Consider the following 14551-nt stretch of genomic DNA (forward strand, 5'->3'; position numbering starts at 1 on the left):
AGAACTATAAAGCTTATACTTTCTGAGCACAGCCTGCAGCCCTGCTGGCTGTGAGTCTTGAGTAAATAATGGCGGCATAAGAGCTAAAAGAAAAGCAACTCAAACTCACTAGCAGTTTTTGCTACGAGCAAGGTGCTGAGGTTGAAGGACGGGATTTTTCTCATCATTTGTGAACACCCTTAAGTTGAAATCTAAGTTTAGAAAACTGAACAGAACTGTCTAATGGGAATTTTTGTCGAAATAATATTTAGCCAAGAACTGAGAATACAGTCTGCAACAGTGCTTTATGAAAGATAAGAAAGCCAAATGAAGATTTATTCAACTATTTTAATGACAGTGGAAATGTTTTACTTTTAAAAGATAAGCACAATTCTCTGTAAATTGAAAAATTAAGAAAACTATATAAATGACAGGCAAGTAAAAAACTAAAGAACTAAAGGATGTCCTTTAAATCATTGTGTGCACTCAAAGATCTCACTGCTTTCAAGTCCATTTCATGGACACAAAGCAGCTTAAAATAAACTTTACAGATTTTCAATTTTTAAACCATACATTGAATTATACGTTTTTAAAAACATTTCATATAAGAAAAATTAGGTTAATATTTTCTAGACATTAAACATTTCTCTAAAAATCACAATTTCCTAACTACGGGACTCAAAAGCTTAACTAATCAGTGGGGGGAAAAAAGAAGTCCATTGTTTGGAGAAGGAATGTTTTTAAGTATTTAGGAAAAAAAGGGTCTTTATTTGATAAAAGTACTTGTTTAGGTATGGCCCTATACATAAATGCAGTATAGAAGTAAAGGTATAAAATAATGTGGGAGGAAATCTTATTATTTCAAACGGTGATTTTTTTTTGAAGAAGTTTAAAAACTAAAAGTCAAGGAAGAAGTTTAGAAAAGACATCTTAAAAAGGTATGGACTTCAAATGAAAAATTCTCATTTAAACTTACCCAGTGTTCTTGACATCACAGGCAGTGCAGAGCTCAAGACCAAGATTGACACACAATTCCCAATGATCTGTTATGAGAAATCAGAAAGAATATTGGGCAGTTAAACAACAGGGTGATAAATACAATCCACTCACATTCTGGGAAGTTCCTGTACATTCTAGTTACCTTTTGTATTTCGCTAACTTCTTACTGACACTATTCAATATAGAATTTAGAGAAAATAAGAAACTTTTTCTGTAAACATTTAAAGTTCTTATAAGTTCTAGAAGATATTTACAGTACCTGGCACAAATATACAGTTATAGAACACCTAAATTACACCTCAGACAATGTATTTTACATTATTGATTAATGGTGCCAATTTCAAATAGGTTTCCCTGTGAACTAAAAAAAGGATTAATACATCTAATACTTCTGACTCTATTTTTAAAGCCAGACTTCTGCTCAAGATACATAATATCTACTTCTCATATGTTTAACTATTATAAGATTTAATACCAAAAAGCTAGAAAGCCAAAACACTCAAATTCTAGTCATTCATTTTCAATGTAACCTATGCATATCTTTCATATTAAATAAAAGGAGCTGAAAATATTAATTAACATGTATGATCATAAACTAGATGCTAATTATCTCAAGAAGTCATAGCATTTTATAGACAGACAGATAAGATAGATAAAATAACTTCTCCGTTTTAAGAGAGGCTGAAAATATGGAATATACAATAAAAAGAAAAGAAGTCAGCAGCTCTTATTAGTTACTCTTCATTGTCAGCCTCTGGGAATATTCTACAAAGACGTCACTATACAAAATAACAGCCTTTGCTAATTCCGAAGCCAATGACATACTGTAGAAAGTCAAATTAGCCTCAGACTACAAAATGTTTCTGAATAAAACTCTTCCGTCTTGCTTTAATTATTCAAATTTGAAATACTTTGTCTCTACTACTTGTAGCAACCAAGTTCTTCAGATTTCAAACAAGCCCCCGAAGGACAGTTAGTGCAATCAAAGTTACTCATTAGCAATACGTTTTCTTTAGAGGAGAAAGAGTCCTTTCAGAAGCCTTCTACAGCTAGTTAACAAGCTGCAGTTCTGTGTATTTACAAGTGAATGGATGCCGTCCAAATTAAACAGAGCACATCCTTTTCCCACTCATTCAGCATTTTGAAAATCTTCCAGTTTGTGTTTATGCAACTTACAAACAAATACCTATCACGGCAAATAACCATTCAGGGCGATTACTAAATAAAACAGTTCGTTTGTCTTGGAAGGCAAAAAGGAGGCAGGGTCACCTAAAGACTTTACCTTACCTTTGTCATAGTTGTGTCATCCTTCTTGGGAATAAAGTTCCCAAAAAATCGGAGGCTATAGAAACCGACAACAGAGGACACCATAAGATAGCTGTGAGAATCAAGGAAAAACTCTCCACAGAATGGCAGTTTCCTCAAGTTCTCAGTAGTCTCCAAAGTCTTAAGGCCCCAAGGAAAAACAAAGCAAAACAAAACAAAACAAAAAGCCACTCGGAGTGCTTGAGGAAGACTGACTTGTTTTTTCTTCCGGGCAAGTGTCTTAGTAAATTACCTCTGTCCCAAAAAACTAGACAGAAAACTTGTTAACAGACCGAATGTTCAGTTAAAGAAAGGATACAAAATCAAAATGATTTCAAGTGCAGCTCCCACAAAACCAAAAGCAGAAAGAGAAGCATTTCCTATTCCAGGTCCCTGAGGGGAAAAAAACACTTTTCAGAATTCAATGACACCATTATATTTGGTTTCCCTAAAATTGTTGTTTCATAAATATTGGACAGTTGAAATTAGGAATGTTTAATACCCTGGAATAACATCTAGACTTTCGAAGGACAATAAAACATGTCACTACTGAGTGCATCAACTAATTCCAACCACACTAACAATTTTAACAAGCTTAAAACATTTCTGATTTATCTCAAATGTAATTTAAGTTACTTATCAAAATGATATGATGCTTGTTGTTAAATCCTGAATATTCTTGGAAGAAATTTTTTTTAAATATAATAGTACAACAGGAATAGAAGATTTAATTATCTGAGCTCTCAGGTAACCTAAAAAAATTATACAATTAAAGTAGGTCAAAAGTATGCTAAGCAGAGAAAGTGAATGTGCACATCCTGTTTCTAAACTTGAAAGTTTCCTTTCCCCAATCTTCCTCGGGAATTCAGACTTTTAAAAGATATAACTTAACTAACACAGATTCTTTAAAATGTAATGCTATAAACTTTTTCCTAAACAGTATACCTATTCTCAAAACGTATCTTTACCTAAAACTTAAAAAAAAAAACAGAAAAAGTAATATTTATTAATGAGACTAGATAGGCAAAAAAACATTTCTTATTTAAGGAGGAACAATATTTTCAGAGGTTACTGATTAAACGAATTATCTGAATATGAACTACTACTTTACTATCAGTTTTGATTACGTGTAACAGAAATACTAGGATAATTAAGAATGTGTAGTCAGCCTAATAAAAAATAAACCAATAAACAATATCATACATATTATATACACATTCTAATGTAAGCGTAATAGAAAGTTTATTGACCAAGATGGAAAACGTTTTAGAAACATTCCTGTCTCAAGAGAAGGCCTACAGGCAGGAGTAAGATCATCTGACTTCAGACAGTCATACAAGGAGCCTACAGGTACAAGCCCCTCTCTACTATGCACTAAGGGGATGGTACAGAAATGTACCATGGGGCTTGGGACTTACCCAGTGTGGAGTATGTGAAAATGGGTTAAAAATGGGTAGAAGGCAACACAGTAGGTGACTTCCTGTTCTATCAATGGATTTGGGTCTAAACGAAAGACAAAGACCAGGCTGTAGACAGAGGAGGACTGTTAATTACTGTTGCTGTCTGTCAGTGGAATGGGGCACCTGGAGCAAACAGGGAGGCTCACACTGGTGGACAGACAATGGCAGTAACAGATGGTACAAGGTCATGGAAGGGGGGGTGGGGGGCGGGGGGGACAGTTTAAACTGAGAATATGGCTAAAGGAATTAGCTTTTGAAAGAAGAGAGTATCTTCATCGTGGACTGAAGGGAAGGAATTAAGATAGATATTGGCTTTTTATATGAGAGAAAAGGTACAACATCTGGTTCAGAGAGACAAGTGGTATCAGAAGTCTGGAAGAGGTGAAGTCATTTCTATGAGGGATGGGAAAGCCGCTGACTTAGAAAAATATAATGAAATGTCAAAACTTAAATGCCACTTTAAGTATCTGAAACTTTACAGAGATACCTAGAAAAAGTATGCCAAATATGGATATTTAGTGGTAACTATCTTATGGAGAATATATTCAGATAGGCTAATTGATGGAATTTAATAAAATCATCAATTTTGAAACAAGAGAGAAAACTAAGTTAATTCATGAAAAGAGTACATCTGACTCTCCTCCAGTAACTGAACATTTTGCCTTAGTTTCATAAAAGGTGTCACTTTTAAAGCATGAGTCCCTACAACCACACATTTGGATGTTTTTCAAACCCAACGAATCCATCTAATAATAAACTCTTTATGTGTCACTATTTCACAGAGTATACATTTTCTTAAAGAATCACAAATATACATTTCAGCAAAACAAAGATAAACTCTGATACGAAATATAAAAGGAAACTCTATACTTGATAAAAGGCCTGGCCAATTCAAAGTAAGAAATCAGAAACAAAAATCATGGCTTATAAACACTGTTTATGAAGGCTCAGTGTATAAACAAATTCAAAGAACTTGAAGAATATACATGCAGAGAAGTGAATGTTTTAATCTACTTATTGAAACACTCAGGGTATCTACACAGAATACTTTTGGAAAAGAAAGGCATTTAAAGCGTTTTACTTTACCCTTGTTCCTTTTGGCATTGCTGTTTCATCAACCAACAGGCAAAGAATATTACAAGCCACCAAGAGGACTGAGATGGACTACAACACAAAAAGTAAGCTATCAGTTCTGAATTTCAAAGACATTAAAATCTAAGTAACCAACCAAATGTATGCTTCAGAATAGAAGAAAAGCAGTCAAGACCAAAACTATACATATAAATCTAAAGTAAACAGACTATCTACAAAGACTCCAGAATAAATTCTAAAAGATTCCACAAATTATTATAATTTCAAAGCTGTGACAAAAGCTAATAACATAGATCCATTTCCTAACAGATTTCAGCAACTGGAAACCCACAACTCAACAGATTTAAAAAGTTAAAATGTTATCAGAACTAATTTAATAATGTAATTTTCATATCCTATCACAGATTATGAAGCAGAGTATCTACAACACCCTGTCTCTTAATTTTCCATTAAACAGAAGAATGAATTTCCTGCTTTCATGAGGAAATAGATAATCTTGAGGACTTTTAAAAATTACCACTAATTTCTGTTTTGGCTCTATTGAGTTTTTACAAATAAAGGCATAGATGGATTTTAATCCTGTGGAGAGAAAACCAGTTTACTTGAAACCATTTAGCTGAGGGAGTTGCCATATTCAAATGCTAAAGCAAATACAAAATAACTTCTTTCTTTAACTAGGCAAATAGAGTCTTACTGTCTCAATAAGGAGGAGAACCATGACAGCAGGATACACCAAGTTTCTTTCCCATGCTGAAGCCTTTTTTCGTCTCTCTATTAGAAGGAAAAACAAAATACAACAAAAGACTTCAGTAATTTCCAAAAATTCTGTCCAGATTCACATTTTCATTCCTTACTGCTCTACAGTATGTATTATTTTTTCGTAATTTCTTTTTGAAAAAACATAATTTTTAATTTTCCTCTACAAAATACAAAAATCAGAGTTTTAAAATCAGTTTGCTACACTAAACAGCTCAATCCTGTGATGTTTAAATTTTAGCTCCATAAAGACATTTCAATTGTTAATGAAAAATATTGTTAACACATGCTTACTCTCAAAATGCGGAAATATCTGTATTTGATATAGATTTGAATAAATAAAGTAACATGAGTAAAAACCCGTCTAATCCCATATCCCAAAGACAAACACCTCCAGTTTTCTGAAGGCTGGAAGCAAACTTCCACTTCTAGCTCCAAGGGTCTACCTCCTATCACCCAATCCTCATGCCATAAACAACTGGAAAAGATGGATCACACAATTTTTTTTAAAAAACCTGTATGAAGGTTATCAGAGAGCTCCCACGATGACCAAAATTGAGGGGCCAATATTCTGTGAAATAAATTGAACTGAGCCTCTGACTTGCACTACCTTTCCTTGCATGGCATTTTCCATATGCAACTGGCCTGGACCCACAAGTCTGAGAAATCAAGATGAAATCACCGGGTAAAAGAAAACGATGCTAAAACACAGCTTTCAGCAAACTCAAAGAGCCAGGGAGGCAAAAATCAGAGTTTGGAGCCAGCAAGGCAGCCAGAATTTAGGAGTCTATGATCACAGGGAAAAGGAAAGAGGAAAGAACTAAGCCTGACATGCAGCCACTTTGCCCTTCAAGGCATCAGTGGCTCAGAGGCTGAGAAGAGGAACAGAAGGTACTGCCAAGAGGCAGAGATGCGAAACAAAGCTTCATCAGGCTCACGTCTCTTGAGAGGCAGAAACCAGAGTTCAGGATGCACGAAGAAGATGGGGTCATAGACAACAACAAAACAACCATGCTTTTGGTTAGGACCAAGGAAAAGCTATACTCTAGGAGTAAGGCCAAACTGGAAACAGAGCAGCCCTCATAAAGACCAAAACCTAATCTCAAACAATCCAAGTGCAGACCGATTAAACTGACCTGTCCCCACTCCAACTGCCGACCCGAAGCAAAAGGAAATCGTCCCAAAAGAGAAGAAAACATCACCCAGAGTTTCCACAATTTTGCACAAGAAATGTCTGGCATTCAATCAAACATTACCAAGAGAGAGAACAAAGGAAAAAAAAACAATAGAAACACACTTTCAATTGATCCAGATATTGGACTTACCAGAAATAGCCCTTAAAATAGCTGATTAAAATGTTCAGTAAGATAACTGGCAAGATGGCAAATGTCACAATTTGAATCTAGAAAAATAATCAAATGGAAATTCTAGAACTGAAAAATACTGTAACCAAAATTAAGAGTTCAATAGATGTGTTTTTTGAGGAAGATTAGCCCTGAGCTAACATTTGCTGCCAGTCCTCCTCTTTTTGCTGAGGAAGACTGGCCCTGAGCTAACATCCGTGCCCATCTTCCTCTATTTTATACATGGGACACCTACCACAGCATAGCTTGACAAGCGGTGAGTATGTCCATGCCCAGAATCCAAACCAGTGAACCCCGAGCTGCCTAAGAGGAGCGTGCGAACTTAACTGCCACGCCACCAGGCCGGCCCCTCAATAGATAATTTTGACAACAATTATGACATAGCTGAAAAGACTGTGAAATCAAAGACAGATCAGTAGAAAATATCACAGAGCAAAGCACATAAATAAAAAAGGAGGGAAAATACAGAAAAGAATGTAAGAGTAAAAGGTCTAGCATATCTGTACCCAGTGTGAGGAAAGGAGAGAGAGCAGGTAGAAGCAAAATTTGAGGAGACAAAGGCCAACAATCTCCCAAATGGATGAAAGACAGTAAGCCACCCACTCATGCAGTGCCACAGTCTCAAGAAGGACAAATGAGAAGAAAACAGAACCTGAGCACACTGCGGTAACACTGCTAAACAAAGACAAAATGAAAATCTGAAAAGCCTTTCCAAAGGGCAACAATGTAACTTTTAACCAGAAACCGGAAGACACTGGAACAATATCTTTACAATGTTAAACTACCAAGTAAGAATTCTAAATTCTGTAAAAATACCCTACAAATGAGAAGGTAAAGCCAAAATGTTTTCAGATAAACAAAAATTGAGAGAATTCAATGCCAGCAAACCAGTACTAAATGAAATACTAACAGATGTTTTTCAAGCAGAAGCTAAAGGAACACAGGAAACACAAATCAGGGACATAAAAATTAAAACACCAATGAAAACTATTCCACATCCACTAAATTGGTAAAAACTTAGACGTCCAACACTGTCAATTATTGACAATGATGTGGAGGAACAGGAAGTCTTACTCCTGCCTAGCAGGAATGCAAAATAATACAACTACCGGGGAAAGTGGTTTGCCATTATCTCAAAAAAGCCGTACATGCACATACGCAATGAACTTGTAGGTATGTATCCTGAAAAAACATATGTACCAAGAGATATGTAGAAATGTCTATAGCAATATTATTCATAATAGAAAAAGACTGGAAATATATCAAACATCCATCAACAGCAGGATGAATAAAGTAACTTTAGGCAATATAATGTTGTTTACAAAAATTAAAATGAATGAACATACACGATTTTCAACAACATAATACTGAACTTGCACTCCTGAAGACAGAATTTAACAAAAGGGACCAGATTTACTGTCCAACCTGAAACAAGTAAGAAACAAAAAACACATGTACATGAAACAACATTTTTCAAGACACTGCACATCTGATCAATGAAGGACAATAATCTCTCAGACATGGGAAACAAACAATGCAAGCCCTGTGTTTGCCCCAGGTTACTGTCTTGAGTTTCCAGGCCATGGTGCAAGGAGGAGGAACCCAAGCAGAGCTCAGCTCAGCCTTGAGTTGAGGACATGAAATGTGAGTCTGGGGAGACCAAGTCAGCTGGATTTTGCAGAGCAAAGTGCCTGAGAGGAGACTGCTACACAGAGAAAGAACTCCAAGCACCTGTAAAGGGTTACCTTGGAGTCCAGTAGGGTAATGATCAGCTCAGGAATGTGAGGAAACAACCCAAGGCTGAAGAGAGAACCACCCAAAAAAGATTAGAGATAACAGTATCCAATAATCACAAAGGGCCAAGAATAGTGCTGCTCCCACAAGACAGTACCAAAACCTCATAAACCACAGGATAAAGGACTCAGAAGGGTCTTGCCTCAGTAGTGGAGAACACTTCAGCCCTAGATGAAATGCTGCTCTGGTCCAGCCTAACAAGTCTTCAAAGCAAGACCTGATATTATTAAACTCTTTCTAAGTAACTCAACTGTATCCCACTTATAGCAACACAGGTGTCAGCGCCCAATAATGTAAGATTCACAATGTCTACTATCCAATCAAAAATTGCCAGGCATACAAAAAGGCACAGAAACACAACCAACGCTGAGGAGAAAAAGTCAATCAATTGAAAATTTCTGAGAGCTAACGTAGATGTTAGAATTAGCAGACAAAAACATTAAAAGTATTATTATAACTGTATTCCATTATTTTCAAAAAGGTGGAGGACATGAATCGAACATGTTAATTAGAGACACAGAAGATATAAAACAGGTCAAAATAGAATGTCTCAAGATAAAAACTGCAGTGTCCAAGAGAAAAATACACTAGATGGGATTAAAGGCAGACTAGACACTCAGAAGAAAAGATTAGTGAATGTGAAGACACAGCAAGAGAAACTATCCAAAATGAAACACACAGAGAAAAACCAGGAAAATGAAGGACCATCCCTGAGCTATGGGGCACTGTCAAGTGGGCTAAGTTCACCTTCAGTGGACTCCACACGTAACTGGAGTCCCCGAAAAGGAGGGCACAGAGAGGAGAAGAAAATATATTCAAAGAAGTAAAGGCCAAAAATTTTCCAAATTACATAAAAACTATAAATTCCCAGATCCAAGAGACTCAATGAACCCAAAGAATAAGAAACACAAAGAAAACTACTCTGAGGCACATCAAAATCAAATTGTTCAAAATCAGTGATAAAAATCAGTGATAAAAAAAAAGTGTTCAAAATCAGGACATTTTAAAAACAGAGAAAAAAGACATACTAAAAGATAAGGATGACAGAAGATTAGCGTCAGGAAATAAGGCAAGTGAAAGACAGTGGAGCAACATCTTTGAACATCATCATCTGAAGTCATTTTGCACACATACGAAACAAACAAAAAAATGAGAATATATGCTTATCCTCTCCCCAAACTAAAAGACAGTCCTTATCAATGGCTTTGAACAGACTGAAAGCTTATAACATAAGCTAAAGATTTCAAACATTTTTGAATGTTTCAGACTATAGTAAAGTCTTTAATAAGAAACCAAGACTAATACACAAGTCAAGAAAAAAATTTACAATACCTAATTTTGTCTTAAGAGTCTTTACATTTTCAAGTTCTTGTTCCAACTCCATTACATTATATTCCACCGCTGAAGACATTCCTATCGAAAGCAAAAATATTTTAGAAGTATAACAACAGAAACCCTACCAGCAGAGAACAGGTAGCCTCACATTTAACTAAAATATAAAATAACACATTACAAATCCTGATCATTAAGAATAAAAACAAATGCTGCTGCAATTCACAGAAAAGTATACCCGTTTCTTCACCACTTAAAACTTCCAAGTTCCTGCTGATTAAACACCATATGTTTCCTAGAAAATGTCTTACTTTGGTAAAATCCCTATTTAATCTATTATTAATTTTTATTAATTACAAAAGTTTCATGCACTTCTTATAGAAAGTGAAAAAAATCAAGATCTCCTCTTTTCCATCCCTCCGCCCTCAAGTGGCAATTGTTAACAGCTTGGTTGATGCTTTCACACCTTTCTTCATATTCATGTACATATTCCCACACACATATATATATCACATATATGGTTTTTATTAAACATTTTCTAAGAATGGTTCAAATTATTTTACTACTTGCTTTCCTAGTCAATGATACATCCACATTGACAGATAGTGCCAACTCTTTAACAGCTGAATGATATTCCATGGTATGGATGTACTTCAATTTTATTCAGAATTATTCCATTTATTAATATTCAGGTTTTCCTCAATGTTTTTGCCACTATAAACAATGTTGCAATAAACATTTTAGTATACACATCCACGACATCCTGGTTCCCATAGAACAGATTCCCAAAATTCAGATTGCTGAGGTAAACAGTAAGTCTTGACAGTTTTAAGAGATATTTAAAGGTTATTTCCCCCAAAATATTATAATTTATTATAAGAAATTATTGTAATAATTTACATTTCTATCAATAGCTTTTGAAAGTACTTTCCAATATCTTCTCTAGTACTGATGATTATAACTCCTGAATTTTTCCCAAATATGAGTAAAAAATGTTTTCCTATTCTTAGTTTAACATGTATTTCCCTAAACTTGGTTAAGCATCTTTTCATATGTTTATTTATCACATGGATTTTCTCTATTCCTATTTTCTGCTTGTTTCTCTAATATTCTATTTGTATATCTCCATATTCTATTTTATCTGTTGAATTCTGAAATGGATAAATTTAAACCCCCCACTACAACTGTACTTTGACTGATCAAGCTCTCTCAGTTTTCAAGAGTTTTTCCATTATGTGTTTGTATTCGTCTGCTAAGTTTTTTGGGTTCCCATAAGACTGTTACATCTTCCTTATGAATCATACCTTTTATCATTACATAATGACCCTCTTTGTCTTTGATGCTTTTCAACTTCAATATTGTTTTGTGGACATTAAGTTCTACTTTTTTTTGTTTTTCCCTGTTTTACTTACTTACATATGAGACAAAAAAAGATTAAAATTAAAGGGATATATATATATATATATATATATATATATATATATCAGCTAAATCTTATTTGAGGTTTCACTTCTATCAGTTAGAGTTCATTGGTTATAAGCAACTGAAACTGACTCTGACTAGTTAAAAAGAAAAGGAATTCCTGAGAGAGACGGCATCAGCAGGAAACCTTCCAGGAAAGAAAGGAGAGAAACGAGGCAGTCGGGAGCTCCAAGTGGCAGCCACAGATGGACAGTCTCCTCCCAGTGTCACAGCTGGGATGAATCAGTCTTAACTATTTTCAGTCTTTATATCACTATGATCAAGAATAGAATTCCAGGGAGCAAGTGTCCTAATGGCCTAGCTTGGAGCCACAGGTCAATTCCTTGGCTGGGGGAGGCAGAGAACTTTGACAAGCAGTTCTACAGACCTGACTGAATAGGGGGAAACAGCAAGGCCAAATCAGGTGCTTTACTAGAAGAAAAGCAATAGGTGCTTGTAGCAAAAATTATAAATATGTGTTGAATACCCCAATCTGATAGGCTCTGTTCTTTAACAGTGGAATTGAGCCCATTTACATTTAGTAAAATACAGTATTTGCTTCCCTTGTATTTCTTGATTTTCTAGCTTTAGGTGTTAACTATTACCTTCCTGCGACGGAAGATGAGGATTTAAGTCTGTAAGCCACACATCTTTTCATTCCTCCCTTTCTCCCAGTATGGTCACACTGGTAATTTTGGTTGGATCAATATTCAAAGTCTACATTACTACAACAGAAATTCGATTCACTGCTTACTCAAGGAATAAACGATAATTAGCTTTCCTTTCTTCCATAACATTCTTCTTCCCACCTCTAGAAATTAGTCATTTTTTTCATATGCTTAGTTTTCTACGGACTTATCACTAGTTCAAAGCCAAACTTTCCTCCCAAATGTCTCTATTTTCTCCTGGTTTTCAAATTCTTTTTTTCTTTTTTATCTCCCCAAATCCCCCCTGGTACATAGTTGTATATCTTAGTTGCAGGTCCTTCTAGTTGTGGCATGTGGGACGCCGCCTCAATGTGGCCTGATGAGTGGTGCCATGTCTGCGCCCAGGATCCGAACCAGCGAAACTCTGGGCCGCCGCAGCAGAGCTCGTGAACTTAACCACTTGGCCACGGGGCCGGCCCCTCAAATTCTTCAGTAATACTATCCACTTGATTTTCCTGAGGAATTTCCTCCTGGAGTGCATGGGCCTGCCCCAGCCTGGACTCGCTGCTCTCTATGCCTAACACCACTGTCGCCCTGGAGACCCCCTTTTCTTCTCTCCTGGGGGCACCCCTTCTTTCCCGGGTAGCCACGTCTTTTCTTTCTTGGTTATTCCTCTACTTAAGTGGTGCATGTCCTCCAGTAGCTTGCTAAGAAAAGGTGAATGGGAGGTAATTTTTTTGACTACACAAGTCTGAATATTTTACCTTTGCTCTCAAAGTTTGGTTAAATATAGAAATCCACATCAAAACTACACATCCTTCTGAATTGTGAAGTCATTGCTCCACTGTCTTCCAGCTTTTAGTGCTGATTTTGAGATGTCTGACACTCTTCTGCTCCCTGTCCCTTTGGGTATGAACTCCTCATTCTCCCTATGGGCTGTGAAGGACCTCTGTCCCCACTGCTCCTGGGGAGAGTCATTTCCATGTATTATGTTGGGCATTAGGTGAGCCCTTTCAACCTCCAAATTCATGTCCTTCAGATCAGAGTAACTATCTTCATTTTGTCATTTCCTCCATCCCATTTTTTCTCCTCTCCCCATTTGGAATTCCTATTAGTTAGATATTAGATCTCCTGAATTGGTTCTCTAATATTCTTAAATCTTTTCCCCTATTTTTGTCTTTTTGACCTATTTTCTGAAGAGTTCTTCTTTATCTTATTATTTCTAAATTTCAAGAATCCCTTTCTAGGGGCCACCCCACGGAGTGGTTAAGTTGATGCACTCTGCTTTGGTGGCCCAGGGTTTTGCCAGTTTGGATCCTGGGCACGGACATGGCACCACTCATCAGGCCATGCTGAGGCAGCATCCCACACAGCACAACCAGAAGGACCTACAACTAGAATATATAACTATGTACTGGGGGGCTTTGGGAGAAGAAGAAGAAAAAAAAAAAAGATTGGTAACAGATGTTAGTTCAGGGGGGAAAAAAAAAAGAACCCCTTTCTGGGGTTGGCCTGGTGGTGCAGTGGTTAGGTTCACACACTCCACTTCTGCAGTCCAAGGTTTGCAGATTTGGATCCCAGGCACAAACCTGGCACTGCTTGTCAAGCCACACTGTGGCAGCATCCCACACAAAATAGAGGAGGATTGGCACAGATGTTAGCTCAGCAACAATCTTCCTCAAGCAAAAAGAGGAAGATGGGCAACAGATCTTAGCTCAGCGCCAATATTCCAGACAACAAAAAAAAAAGAATCCCTTTCTGTTCATTTTTGTGGAATCCCAGCCTTTCTCACAAATGCGATCTTGGTCTCTCTCGAGACACTATCGATATTTACTTTTAGACAATCAGCCCCCAAGCACATGCTGCCTCTCGAGAACACTCGCTCTCCCCGACCTTCGCTCTGGCCCCTCCTTTCCCAGGGAGGCTGTCCGCAGCAGCCTGGTGAGCCCTCGCTGTCTGCTCACAGCTAAGAATGAAGCACTAAAACTGCTGATTGGAAACTCAAGATTGTGTGGGTGGAGCGTGATGACAGCGAGACTTCCTGTCAGACAATCCAGCCCGGTTTTCCAGGGCAGACACCCTATCGCTGCTATCCATGGGGCTTTCCTCCTGGCTACACAGATTCCCCAGAGAGGGCTCTCCTTGGTATTACAGCTCAGCTGTCCATGTGAAGGGAGATGAGAGCCCATGCGATGGTCTGAAAGCACTCACACACCAAACTGCTTCAAACAGGCTTTCAGCCAGTCCTCCTCATCTTAACTCGCGTCACCTCTTCCCCACCTCCATAGCTATCTGGTGGGGCCACTTTCTGAGACTTTTGGGGATTCTGGGATATAAATAAAGCACAAATGGCTCAGGATTC

At 37.0% G+C, this 14551-nt stretch overlaps 1 protein-coding gene across 9 annotated transcripts in view; it reads right to left on the minus strand.

Moving 5' to 3' along the window:
- The window catches only part of LMBR1 (limb development membrane protein 1), a 156916-nt gene that overhangs the window by 25659 nt on the left and 116706 nt on the right, over positions 1-14551 (minus strand). For all 9 annotated transcript variants that reach the window (XM_070618065.1, XM_070618064.1, XM_070618070.1 and 6 more), the window contains 6 exons: positions 10082-10162; positions 5530-5606; positions 4830-4907; positions 2603-2676; positions 2266-2356; positions 956-1022 (listed from right to left, as the gene is read on the minus strand). In XM_070618065.1, coding sequence (XP_070474166.1) covers positions 956-1022; positions 2266-2356; positions 2603-2676; positions 4830-4907; positions 5530-5606; positions 10082-10162 — 468 coding nt within the window. The remainder of the gene's footprint in view (positions 1-955; positions 1023-2265; positions 2357-2602; positions 2677-4829; positions 4908-5529; positions 5607-10081; positions 10163-14551) is intronic.

This window comes from Equus przewalskii, chromosome 4 (genome assembly GCF_037783145.1).
Source record: "Equus przewalskii isolate Varuska chromosome 4, EquPr2, whole genome shotgun sequence".
Taxonomy (NCBI): Eukaryota; Metazoa; Chordata; class Mammalia; order Perissodactyla; family Equidae; genus Equus; species Equus przewalskii.